This window comes from Falco naumanni, chromosome 10, assembly GCF_017639655.2.
Source record: "Falco naumanni isolate bFalNau1 chromosome 10, bFalNau1.pat, whole genome shotgun sequence".
Lineage (NCBI taxonomy): Eukaryota > Metazoa > Chordata > Aves > Falconiformes > Falconidae > Falco > Falco naumanni.
Genome location: NC_054063.1, coordinates 31,479,486 through 31,493,138, shown reverse-complemented (window position 1 = coordinate 31,493,138; position 13,653 = coordinate 31,479,486). Strand labels below are relative to the sequence as shown.

At 45.8% G+C, this 13,653-nt stretch overlaps 1 protein-coding gene across 7 annotated transcripts in view; it reads left to right on the top strand.

The window, feature by feature from the left end:
• Window positions 1-7,235, top strand: part of EYA2 (EYA transcriptional coactivator and phosphatase 2) — a 101,189-nt gene extending 93,954 nt beyond the window's left edge. For 6 of the 7 annotated variants that reach the window (XM_040609078.1, XM_040609081.1, XM_040609074.1 and 3 more), the window contains 4 exons: window positions 654-768; window positions 1,343-1,464; window positions 2,316-2,416; window positions 6,368-7,235. In XM_040609078.1, coding sequence (XP_040465012.1) covers window positions 654-768; window positions 1,343-1,464; window positions 2,316-2,416; window positions 6,368-6,448 — 419 coding nt within the window. In that variant the 3' untranslated portion in view covers window positions 6,449-7,235. The remainder of the gene's footprint in view (window positions 1-653; window positions 769-1,342; window positions 1,465-2,315; window positions 2,417-6,367) is intronic. The other variant, XM_040609076.1, reaches the window with a different exon arrangement.
• Window positions 7,236-13,653: the final 6,418 nt, after the last annotated feature.

Genomic DNA, 13,653 nt, shown 5'->3' with positions numbered 1-13,653 from the left:
TTCTTGTATATAACTACTTGTTTTTTAACTCACTCAGAACAATACCACTAGATATTAGGATGCCCTGGGTTCCTTCATCACAGCTAATTCCAGACAGCTCTTCCAATAGGCTGCTCTGCTTCTTTTTTAGAACATCAGTGCCAGGTCTCTGACTAGGAAGAGAAAGAAGCAGAACTCAAGAGTATCACTACAACCGCTTTTTGGTTGGAGTAGCCGCCTACTCACATGTACTGGGAAAGTTGCGTAGCGTTTCGGGAGAAACAAAACCATCCTGGCTTCAGCTGTTTCTCAGCTCAGGCCGCTACCCACTATACACAACTCTTTTGTCTTGCTCACTTGCCATGCAAGCTTTATGCTAACCCCAAGAAAGGTATTTTAATGAGCCTCTGCGGGTGACTGACACCGTTCTGATGGAGAGCAGGGAAGCTGAGCTGCTGTAGCATAGCAGTGGCCTGCAGTCGGGCCTCATATCTCAAGGCAGAGCCTTGGAGTGACATGGCAGTGGGCAAAGGGAAGCAGCCCGTGCCAGGACCAAGAGGAGGGCGGTGGGAGGGGTAGGTTTCAGAGCACAGACAGGAGCCCTTTGGCATTCTACTTACAAACCATGAGACTCCCTTTCTGTGCTTCTGCAAAGATGCTTTCCCTGCTTACAGGTTTAATAGGCGCTCCTAAGAGGGAAACCTGGCTGCAGTTAAGAGCAGAACTTGAAGCGCTGACTGATCTCTGGCTCACACATGCTCTGAAGGCGCTGAATTTGATACATTCTCGGTAAGAACAGCTTAAAGAATTGCTACAGGCTTGATCCAGGATCTCCCTTGCTTCCCCTTTTTTCCCCCTCTAAACAAATCGAGACACATTTATAGCGACCTTGCTGGCCAAACCTGTGGGAGGCCAGCCTGCACATGTTTGCCACGTGAACTGAGCAAAATAAAAGAAGTCCTTTTTCTTGCCTTTCCTTAGCTACCTTATCTGTGGCACACATTTCACGTGAGCAGCTTTACAAAAGAGCAGGAAAGGTAGAAGAGGGCCCTTTTATTCCTGAACATGTTTGCTCAAAGAACGCAGCATGGACATTACTACATGTTGTTTAAATTCCCACAAAATGGATCCTGGCATGCATGCACTAAGCTGCGTCACTGCTACCAGTGTGTTTTGGTTTTTTCATTCTACTAAGTTGATCAAAAAGACATTACCAGTATTCCCATTATCTGCCACTAGCTGCATAATCTTCCAGTGGCTTGGGAACTTCCAGTTGCAAGAAAGGTTAGCTTCCTATCATCTTTCACTCTAAAACAAAAAAGAGAAACACAAATTGCCACTTCTACTGACTTTTGTTTTCTAGGCCAAACTGTGTGAACGTGTTGGTCACCACAACTCAGCTTATACCAGCTCTTGCTAAAGTGCTTCTCTATGGACTGGGCACTGTCTTTCCCATTGAAAATATTTACAGTGCAACAAAAACAGGTAAGAATGAACTAACTTAGGCCTCACCAAAAGCAGACCGAAGTTTTGTCCCTAAGTCGGGCAGATCCATCCAACCTGATTGCAACAAGTAATGTATGAGCTTTATTTTTAGCTCCATGTTTACACATCTCTAATTCACACCATGACTGCCCACACTTAAGCTAGTACAGACTGGAGGAAATTAAAAAAAAAAATAAGAAAAAAAAATCAGAGTTTTCCCAAGTGTCTCCCTGGGGGAGTGAGCCTAAAAAATACCCACCCTATGGAGCATCTGCTGCATGTGGGATATTCAGCTGCACCCACCTAGAAGGAAGACAGTCTGGTTGGACCTGTGACATACAGAAACACTGTTTGGATCCTCTTGTTCTTGCAGAGGGGTCAAGGGCGCTGAATGAGCTTTATGAAGCTGTGTGAGTAATAAATACTGCTAAGGTTGGCTTGGGGCTTTTTGCGTCTTATGTTCTTTCTGGTATAACTGTTTGAACCTCTGAGGTTTGTATTTTCTTGTCCTTACTGCAACCAGAATGAACAGAAGAGGGCTCTTGAAACTGAATACAATGAGTGTCACATCGGTCTAACAACTGCCAGTCCAGGTAGTGCATCAGAGTCACAAAGCTTGTGGAAAACGGGCAGCACTTGGAAGTTCTTGACTGATAAAGAAAATGCTAGTAACGGTCATGACACGACAGAATCTGTCTCACATGAAGATTCAGTTAGGTTCTAATTTCAAAAGAAAATGAGTGTAGCACCAAGTTGAGTTAGGTCCCAACTCCAGTTCTAGTACCTGAATGTTAGTCCCACCTGCTGCATGTGTCAGATGAAAAAAATGTGTCTTCTCTTCTGTTGCTTAGGCAAAGAGAGCTGTTTTGAAAGAATAATGCAAAGGTTTGGAAGGAAGGCCGTGTACATTGTAATAGGAGATGGCGTTGAAGAGGAACAGGGAGCAAAAAAGGTACAGTTTGTGGATGCCGTGCTGAATTCTTCCAAGTTTGCATTTCAGTGACCCTTTCTTAAGCATGTAATGAAGCTCACTCCATATGAAACAGTTTACAATTGGTCTCATTTCTGAATATGCAAAATACTCAACAACCTTGTGAGAAAATTTGTACTGTAGATCCCCCACACCTTGGCAGCTAGTGCAATTTTTCAGGTAGTTGCTGTGTCACATGTTCCAGGAATCATTCCTGCTTAGTAAAGATGGCTTTAAACACATGAAAAGGAAAACTCTAGCGTGTGATCTCAGATGAGCAAGCAGGGTGAGTTTCTGTTCTACACATGTTGCTTTTTTAAATTCCAAATTATTGAAAGTAGTTTTGAATTACTTATTATATATATATATAAACACATACAGAGAGATATGTATACACATACATGTATTTATATTTATGACTTACTGAGATCATAGGGTGTAACATCATTAGAGTGAATACCAAAGCGACCAGTGCTGAGTTGCTGCAATTATCAATGATTTATGGATCAATGTGATTAATATCACAAGCAAAATTAAACAGGGAAGACACACTGAATACAAAGTAGAACAGAAACCGTGAAAGCAGTACGGTCAGGAATAACGAGCCCTCGGTAATATTTCATGCTCACTGCATAGGTGTGGCGTGCTGATATAGGTAGTCTTAGAAAGAATTACATGGACTAACCTGTGCATCCAGTTGAATCCTCCAGTCATTAGTATCCACAGTCCACTCACTGGGAAATGGGAAGTGGAGTTTTAGGGACCAGTTGAAGCTTCTTTGGTTTGGGTAGGCTGTAAGAGGGGAGAAGCTGCAACCCCAGACCTGGGAAGAGGTAAAAGCAAAATCTGTGAACACCAAAGCTCACGTTCTGCTTACAGTGATTGAGGGTTGTGTGGCTGGAGATACAGCAGGGAATACCTTCTGCCATACACATGGGATGTCAGTGTAGGAGCGATAGAAACATGGAGAGCAACAGCCAAAGACCTGAAGAAAAGCAGTCAGGTACATCAACTGAATTGTACAACATGAAAATTGAACAGCCAAAGTTTTCACTTCCTAAACTTCATAACAGATACCTGCCTGGAGTCTCCATTTCTTTTGACTTTACAGGGACAGGAATACAATTGCAGGAATACAAAAAGCGTTATTTGCAAGATGTGTTTGTGCATCCTGAGTCTTGTGTTCCTGATGTGATTGAGCTGCATTTGCTTCAGGAGCATTGCACATGAATTGAGCTGAGGAACGGGCTGCATGAGTCCCATCTTCAGCAAACTGGTGAATTTTTAGTAGGTACACAGATGACTGGTGTAGCTCAGGTGATGTAAAAAATACTGCATCACAGGAACTCAGCTATACAGCTGAAACTTGTGCTGGAGGACCTGGTAGCGCTCTCTGACTGAAGATCCTGCAAAGACTTTCCAAGCACATTTGAACTCATTAGGTGCACAAACCCAGGAACAAAGGGATGCCGGCAAATAAGATGATGGGCAAATGTTCTATCCCCAGAATTGTATCTCAGGTCAACTTCAAAGCAGAAGAAACTCTTCTTTTATAGTGTATTTCCCCTGGCCAATGGAAGCAACAATACCAGCACCCACCTTGGAAAACTAGCTGAAGCTGCCGCTGGCTCTCTGGTTTGTGAAGGGTTAAGGAGTTGTCAGAGAGGAGTCCAAAATGCATGGCTGGGAATGAAGTGGTAATAGCCTGCTGCTTTTGACAGCCCAGTGCCATACTTCAAAGGTAGTGGGTCAGTGAACATGAACTGCATCAAAGGCTGCAAGGGCTCTCTGGCTGTATGAAGAAGTGGAAAGGTTCAACAGTCTTCTATGCCAGGATTTCAAGAGCCCTCTTACTTGTGTCTCCTGGCCTAAGCAGCTCTCCCATTAGCAGAGCACATTCTTTGCTTGGATGTCACCTCCTTTGATTGATGACAATCATTAGTCAAGGCTTCTACACACCTGAGTTATATAAAAAAAGGGGGGGGCAGGGAGGGGCAGGCAGAGAGCCTTTCACTGTTTTGCCGACAGCACTGATAATATCTCCATTTTAGTGGGTCATTTTTATTCACCTGTCTGCTGAGTGATAGATCTGTACATGCTGAACAACAGGAGTAGCTGAGAGGCCAGGTCTTGTTCTCATTTAAGAAAGAAAAATAGATAATTTAATGGAAGGGGTTTAATAACAACTAGGGGAGGGGGAAGGATAAGGAAATAACTTTTCCCCTTAAAGTGAAATTGCAGAGCAGTGAGTTCCAGTCACTTCAGATGTCTGTGTTTGCTTGCTGTCTCTACACACACTGATAAATAGCTTGAAGGAAACATTTGTTTACTGGTAGGTGACATACATACCAGAGGGAAGCTTGAGCTGTATTTAAACAGTAGAAGAGTGTAAATAGACACTCTGTAAACTAAACATGTGGATCCACTGGAGGGTTTTCTTACACACTTGGAAAAGGAACATCTCCCTTCATTAGAATCATCTCTCTAGGAATTACGCCTTATGTAAAGTTTTGTCTAAGCTATTTATCCGGTTGAATTCTTTACAGTGATAAAATACTCAGAAATGTTATTCCTATGCTAGAAGGGGGAGTAAGCTCTGTCAGTTAAGGCTTCCTATGTTTGTTACTGTACAGAGGCCAGTATTTTGGGAGGAAGCTAAGAAAATCGCAATCACAAATGTTGTTACAAAATCTAAGTGCAGGCATGAGCTGTGCCCTTTTATCTAAAATAAAACTGCTTTAACTGTTTTGGAGAAGAAACAAATCCAGCTCAAACCCCAGGCTCACCAGAACATACCAAGAAAAATCGTATTTAACATCTAAAAGCAAGTTACCATTATTTTTAGGTTATCTCTTTGCATGCAACCACAGGTCTCATAGCTACTGCTAGTGATCACAGAACTATGTTCAGAGCACTGTTTGTACCTTGCCAGATTGGTTTCCATCTCAGGTCCCCTGGGTAGTTGAACTACACTTGTTTCACAGCGCTTGAAAAAGTCGATGCTTTGTCCCCTTCCAGATGCAAGTCTTGTTTTCCTACAGTATATTCACAATTTTCAAGAGATTAATCAGAATATTATAAAGAATATACAGCAGGTCACAGGTACTTGACTTTTCTAGATTTTGTTCAGATGCCAAGATTTCAAGTGGAACTTGCTGGTTCAAATTTGGACATTTGTACATGTGTCTTCAAATTTATCATAGTAAATATAAATTTTAAAACAGGGAAGCAGGAGAAAGAATCTAAAGTAATCCCTCAAAAACAGGAATTACGAAAGTTTTTCGGGGACAGGCTGTTTTATAAACCTCTCGCACCTTTCTGAGGCAGTAGTGTTAAGCTAAATGAATAATGGATCTGAGCAGTGATACCAGTTCCAACATTTACAGAAAATAAAGCATGACCTGCTGTTCCAGTTAACTTGGGATTGTTAGAAAGCATTTTGACACTATGTGGTATTTCATTCTTTCATTTACATTTTTATAATTTTTAATAACCTCCTTTTATATCGTTTGCTTGACTGTGTAGCACCGACAACAGCTTTCACTAGTGATGTTTGCCTAAAATTGTTTCTAAAAATACTGCAGTTCTAGAAACGGTCCTAATTGATCCATGAAAAAAAAAACCAACAGGAGAGTGAAGTTTAATAGCTAGTACATTCAGAAAGCCAGCCTACATCCTCCATTATCCCTGAAGCAGGACACTCCTAAATTGTGGAGGATCTGTCTTCCTCTCTGCAGAGGAGAAACATTCCAGCAAATAGACACTTCCCACTCCCTTCCTTCCTCTCTAAGATGAGCCTCCTTACCTGTGACACCGTGACAAGCTGGTGGCCCAAGTACAAAGCTCTGTTCCTGAGGGCACAAACTAAGAAAGTTGTTTTGATCTCAGTATTAAACAAAAACCAAAAAATACCCTCTCTTGGTTTCACTCTAGCACAACATGCCATTCTGGAGAATCTCTTGTCACGCTGACCTGGAAGCTCTTCGGCACGCCTTGGAACTTGAATATTTGTAGCAGACCCCAACATCTTAGCACTGTGAGGGCTTCACTCAAACTATTACATCGATTCCACCTATTCCTCAACATTTTCTTAGTAAAAAAATCCCACAGCAACTGCAGTTTTTCTTTTTTTTGAAGGAGAACCCTTTCAGTGGAAGCCTTTAAGAACTTGCAGCCAAAGAACATTGTATCAAGTCCTTCTTCCTTTGGACAGAGGAAAAGCCTTCAGATAACTCGCTGGGGATCCTGCAGTTACATGGTTAAGCCGGATGCGTAGAGCTGTAACTGCCTGTTTGCCGTCAGTGACAAACACAAGAAGCCTTGGGTCTACTTGTCAGTTTTCTTGCTTTTGAAGGGGGAAGAGGACATAGTAAGGAGCCTCTGCACAGTACATCACACGGGACCTTCTGAAAACAAGAGTGAAACTGTTGGGTTGGGGGTTTTTTTATGTATTTTTTTAATTTATGAACTAATCTCATTACTCCGGTATTAAGCTCTGTACCTGTGTTTTTAATCTGGCTTTTTGGGGTGGGGTGGGTGGGGAAAGTCTTATCATTCTAAATTAATAGTTCATTTCTCCAGAACAAACTCTGGGGAGAATCATATTGTGTACATTAATAACAAGGACACATGGTACTGTTGGTAAGAACTATAGCTGTGTTTTTAAATCTTACATAGATGGTATGTGGACTGTGCATGTGTCTACACGGTGCCTTATGCTGCCATCTTGGTTTTGGGGGTTGGGGGTGGGGAAAAAGTACCTTGTGATGAGTGAAAGGCATTAAATAAAAACATGTTTACATTTTGGGGGACTAGATTACCTGCCTGCTCTTCTCTCCAGCTGCTCTTGGATCTAGAGGTATATGTAGAATACATACTCCCTGCTTCAAGGTGGGGTCTGCCTAGGCCGACTCTGAACAGAGCCCCTCCGGTGGGAACGGAGCCTGTAGCCAGCTGGTCTGTCCATCGTTTGACAATCCTCAGTGACTGTGTCCGCTGGGAGAGAACGTGGGTGCTCGCACACCTAACTTGTCCGACAAAGGAAGATAAAGGGCAAGCAAATACTGCAGCTGTGCATATTTCTTTTTATCTAAATAAATGCATCTATGAGGAAGTTTCAGCTTTAGGATTTCTGCTGAGCTGGCCCGTTAATTCTTGCCGTCAAAATATTTCAGTTCTCTGGGCCTGGATGAATCTCTTAAGTCACTTTCAAAACTGCTCGTTCTTGCTTGCTGTGGCACCAAATAACCTCAGAAGGATCAGAGCATGACTGGAACAAGGTGTTAGAGAGATGCAGCAAGTAATACAATCCCCTTCTCTATCGTGTGCGAATCAAGATCAAACAAGTAAGGGTTACACAAGGTACGGTGTGACACAAGCACTACACAAGCCTGAGTGATGCTCCTTCTGTCTAGAAACATCCACCTCAGGAAGCAGATTCACTGTGAGATCTGAGGGGATATTCTGCCAAACTAAAACAGGAAATCTGATCTCAGTCTTTAGCTCAAAAGGCATGAGCCACGCAGCAGCTGTAAAACACGTTAGCTGTACTTGTCAGCAGCAGGCATGACCAGAACATCCTTTAAGTACATGCTCTGGAGGCATTTGCAAGGAGCTGCTCTGTGGGCCGAGTACAAGACAAAACAAAACATGATTTTGCTAGCAGAGGTGTTCCTTGTCTCAGGGCCTGCCAAGAAGCACATCTAGCAGAATTTTTCCCTCAAGGTTTTCCAGCAGTAAGACTGTCACAAATAGGAAGTTCTGTCACAAGCCAAGGAAATCAAACTCAATGGGAGAATTGACTGATGCTTGCAAGATAAGCACACCTTAAAGGTAAATAAAACCTTTGAAAGAGGAGCAGATGCCAGGGATGGCAGTCTCCTAAGAAAGCACAACTTCAGCTTTTCACACCCTGTCAGTCAGCTAATTGCTCTTCCTTGAATTCCAAATTTAACACCTGCCTTAATTCAGTTATCTCAGTACTGATTTTTTCCCCCTAAAGCTTGTTAGATTTTGCTTTCTGAATGCATTTAAAGATTCTCAGGCTCGTTTCTGTCTCCAAAGTTCTTACCAGAGCTTTGGGCCTGCTGTCTGTTAGTGCCTGCTCGTGCTCCACGCACCATTGCTGTAAGCAATTTCTCTGTATTTCTCCCAGCTAATGATTTTTACTTACCCACAGGTAACACAGCTGATGAGAGTGGTGTACACCAGCATTAGGAGCACTTGTTTGTCAGGCAGGTGTTCGTCCTTGTGGCATGTGTTCATCTCTCACCGCAGCAGGTGTCAGGATTTACTGTTCCAGAGAATCTGTGATGGCTGGAAGAGAGGATTTGTAACAGCTTTTTACCTAGGAACATACAAAAAGCCTGGAAACACATGCACACACTCGTTTAGGTTGGAAAAGACCTTTGAGATCATCGAGTCCCACAATTACCCCAGCACTTCCAAGCCCACCGCTAACCCATATCCCCAGGTGCCACAGCAACACGTCTTGTAAACGCCTCCAGGGATGGTGACCCCAGCACCCCCGTGGGCAGCCTGGCCCAGTGCTTGACCGCCCTTCCCGTGAAGATGTTTTTCCGCAATATCCAACCTAAACCCGCCCTGGTGCAACTTGAGGCCATTTCCTCACCCTGTTGCTGTTACCTGGGAGAAGACACCGACCCCCACCTCGCTACGGCGTCGTGTCAGGTAGTTGTAGAGGTGTGACAAGGTTCCCAAATAAGTTACAGTACAGCTGCTGCTGAGGTGAACAAACCAAGCAAGTCATGTTAGTGCCATGATCACAGTGTAGAGCTGATACCAAAATCTGTCCTGTGAAAAAGTGTTTCGTATGTTAGTCCATGTCTGAACCTCTGATACAGACTTTTTGTATCTGAAATAGAAAAGGGGACGTGAAAGATGCACCTGGTGAGAGAATACAGGTTGAACTCTTGAACGGGACTGTAAGCATGAGGGCACAGTAGTTGCTGTCACAGCTCCTTTCTGACACTTAGAGGACCAAAATACTTTCCCAAACAATAAACAAACCCCACCACGTGTACAGACATGACATTGGTCACATTTGCAAGAGTATCCTTTGTTCTGCCATTTCTTTGTAGGTACCCAATACGAATGCAATGTTGCAGAGTAAAAGAGACCAACCTTTTATAACTAGCCACTACTGATGGCTGACCTTCCCATAATCCCATGTTCAGGTCCTTTCCGTGCCATAATCTTAACAGCTTTTGTGATCTTTTGTAAAGGAAGCAGAGTCCCACCTGGCATTCAGGGTGCGTGTGGGCCCCAGACATCGTAGGCACTTCATTTCTGAAAAATCAGGTACATAAGATGTGAACACTGGAAGCGGTAACAGTCTGCACTTCCGTGGTGTCCTGCGGACCCTTCAGAATGTTCCTTCTTGTTCCGCTGCCCCAGAGCAGATGAGCCACATCGGACCCTCTTCCAGAAGCGTGAAAAATCAAGTACTTTTGAAGCAGACAGTAGGTACATCACCAAACAGCAAAGCTGAGGGTTACCAGGGCGTGTGTATGCCTTCCCCCGGCTTGGGTCAGCACCCCCGGAGCGGCTGGGGCCGAGGTGACACCTGCAGATGGGAGCAGCAGCAGCAGGCTCGTGCCCGGCTCCCACAGCCGCCTGCGCCGCCTCCAGCTTGGTCTGTCCGGATCAGCACCATCGGAAACGCAAAAGCCTCCCCCGTTGATGTGGCGGGGCTGCATCAAGGGAAGAAACCACATTCTGGTTTTTCTCAGAAGCAGCTGCTAATTCGGGGGTGTTTGTGGGTTTTTTCCCCCGGAAGTGCAAGGCAGACCGAGTATTTTGTCTTTTTTAATAGAAATTGGAGTTCAGTGAAAAGCAGAGACGCATGCTGCAAACTGCTTTTAAAGTATTTTAGAGCACATTAAAGGTACTTTCCAGGCTAATGCAGACATACAGCGTATTTACTGTTTGCATTTTCAGTAATGTCTTAGAAAAATGAATGAAAAATTTGGATAATGCACGTTGCCTATTTGGGCCAAGAATTTCTCAGATGGGAAAAAAAATCTGACCTAGTTCATCCTTGCATCATTATTATGAAATTAAGGCAGTAGTTCACTTGTTACGTGGTTTTTAGAAAGGATGGAGTTTCAGATGCCAGTTTACGAAGCGTGCAGCGGGATTTACTGCCAGGAGCACCCCAGGTGCTGACAGTGGTGCAGGGAGCTGAAACACTGAGTTCCACAGAGAGAAATCCCTACCCATGCGCTGGGGCCTGTCGTCCCAAGAAGCGGGTTCTAAGGGCCAGAGCGATTCCTCCCGCTTTTCCTAGGAGTATTTCATGTCGCTGTTAACTTTTCCTTCTCTTCTGGTGTTTCTCTGTCATCTCTCGGGTAAGGACCTTCCTCACTTACTGCAGTTGCTCTTCAGTAATATGCTGTGGGTTTCATCAGAGCCAAGGTTTTATCCCTGAGGTTTTAATTAGCTTCAGCTCCATTAACACTCAACAGACTTTCAAGGTACTGTGCAAAAATTTACCGTATTTGACAGTATCCTCTCTCTTCCACTTTTCATCCAAGGTTTTCTTGTGTGCCAGGATTCTAAATAAGGTCATAATTTATTTTTAAAAGACCAAATTTGGTAACAAGTGTACCATTTATTTCAATATGTCAAGTGTGAGTAGAACAAAGCCTGCAGATTCTTTGTTCTTCCCGAGTTTTGGCTACCTACATTGTTGAAAGATGAGCAAACAGCAACGGCAAAGTCCGCTGTGAAGGCCTCTTATCCTGAGAACAGGGAGCTTACCGAACACTTAAAATGAGAAGTAACAAAAGAAACAACATGCTTGCTGGGAAACTTGCAACCACAACAAAGACCATTCAGAAATTAAGAGGGATTCATGACCCATGCCATCACTGGGAATCGGGAGTCAAGGAATTCTCCCAGCAGCCAGGGATCAGAGACAGCCTTCCTGGGCATGATTGCTCTCCCCGCCTCCAGGCACTGCAGGCGCTGCCTCCGAGAGGGATTCGATGGAGTCGCTATTGCTGCTCCTTTTCCTAAGACTGCCTCTTGCTCAGCAGCCAGCTCCAGTTCTGCCTGTGCCTTGGCCTGGCTCACAGCTCGGGACGGTTCCTAGCTCACTGATGAGCAGAATTCAGATCTACCTCCCCTGAGCCCGTCCAGCGTGACTCGCCGCGCTGCACCCGCATAACGTGCTCCTTTTGCCAGAGCCCACCTCCGACCTTTGCAGGGACTGATCCGCACCAGGCGCCTGCTCTTCCCCGCATCCTCTTCAGCTGAAGGACCGAAAAAATATTCCCCCCTCCCCCAAGTCTTATCCTTAGGGTGTCTCCAGCCATCTGCTGTCACTTACCACTTCCAGTAAGTCGTGGGGTGCAACACAAAGTAAACGCAGCTCGTCACAACCAGAAAAAGCCACTGAGATGACAGGCACCGAGAGGGGATCTCCTTGGGGCTCTTGCCTTCACACCTGCAGCCATCCTGTTGAACCAGGACCCGCAGCTGAAGCGTTTCTGAAACAGCTTTGACAAAAACACCACTTTGCCCATGCCCAGCTTTGAATAGCTCAGATGCAACAACAGTGTATTTTGTCAAATAACCACAAAACTACCAAAAAAAAAAAAAATTCCAAAAATACACGTTACCATTGGGAATGGAGGAACCCGTAGTAATGGCACCATTTCACCGACTTCCCACAGGGAGATTTCCATGCGGGTTTCCCGTCCCACCAGCCGAGTGTAGCCGGCCCCGCAGGGTGGGAGCACCAAGTCCCATCTTCCTCACCAGAATCCTGGTTTGTGAGGCCGTTTCAAGACCCTGGAGTCCCAGCCACCCCCACCTGGGGAGCAGTGAGCGGGTAAACACCACTGAGTTCTTGGCATTCAGCCATTTTCCTGAGGGACACAACTGGACAGATAAGGCAGGCGCAGCACAGCTAACGCTGGGCAGGTGCTCAGGAGTGGTATTTTGTATAAAAATTACTTTTTACAAGGGAAGAGAAATAATCTCATTTCTAAAATACCTTTGGTTCCAGCTGCACAATCGTTTTAAAACCCAGCCTCTGTGACTCACAAAGGGCAGCCCCCCCGCAGAGGGACTCTGGTCCCACGCACCCACCCCCAGGCAAAGGACGCGATGCCGGCATGCAGCGGGCTGGGCTGAGTGTGGCCAGCAGGACCTGGCAGCGCCCGCTCCGAACGGACACGGCACCGCGTGGTGGCACATCAGGATGAGAAACTTGGGAGCCTGCGGCTGCGGCCAGGCAGCGTTCTTCTTGGCTGTTCCATTTCCTCTGCGATTTAACCGCCTGGACCTCCATGGCTGAAGCACTGGAGAGCCCACTCAGCAAGCAGCAGCACACAAGGTGACAGCAGCACAAGAAGGTGACGGCAGCGCTGATGGCGAGTTCTGAAGCCCCGCGCTGGGAGCCAGCCTGCAAAGCCCAGTTTGAACATGTATGGCACCGGTCCACCTGTCTGTCCCTCACGTCCTTGAGCCACCATCAGGCTTCTCTGATGACACCTCGCCATGGTGAACTCCTGGTTTGGGGCTGAAACCCCGAGCGCCTGGAGCAGCGTTAGCTCCTCGCCGAGGTGAGGCTGAAGCTGGGCAAACGCTGCCACCACTCGACAACGCTTCGGAGCGGACTGGCCCAGACAGGGAGCACCAGCAAGTCTCCCCTCCCAGACTGCAGGCCCAGGTGGCAATGAAAGCAGTAATAATACACACATTTCTAAGCCCAAACTCCAAGACAAATCAATTTTGTCCCCAAAACCAGAGTGTGTGGGGGAACCAGAGCTGTCCCGTCTTTCAGTAGGTTGTAACAGGCTGGCAAACCTGAGGGACACCGGGGCCTGTAGCTGAAGGGGGAAAACAAGTTTTCCCAGGACAGTATACGGCCAGAAAGGCTTTTTATTTACAGTTTACTCCCCCCCCAGCCCCCATCAACACCTGACTGCCCTCACCCTTCACAGCCAGGCGAGGAAGGGGCAGCCACCCAGACTCAGACCTCCCCCCAGGACCGAGTTGGGTACCAGAGCTGCTGAACCTTCACCACCAGCGAGAGGGAAAAATCCCAGCCCCGGCACAGGAACTGTTCTCAACCTTTGTTCTGAAATGCACAAGGGATACACCACACAGGGCAGAGGGATGCTCTAGACACAAGCAATGGATACAGCTTACGCCTGGTCAGGGTCCTCGATCACACATTCAGTAAAGCT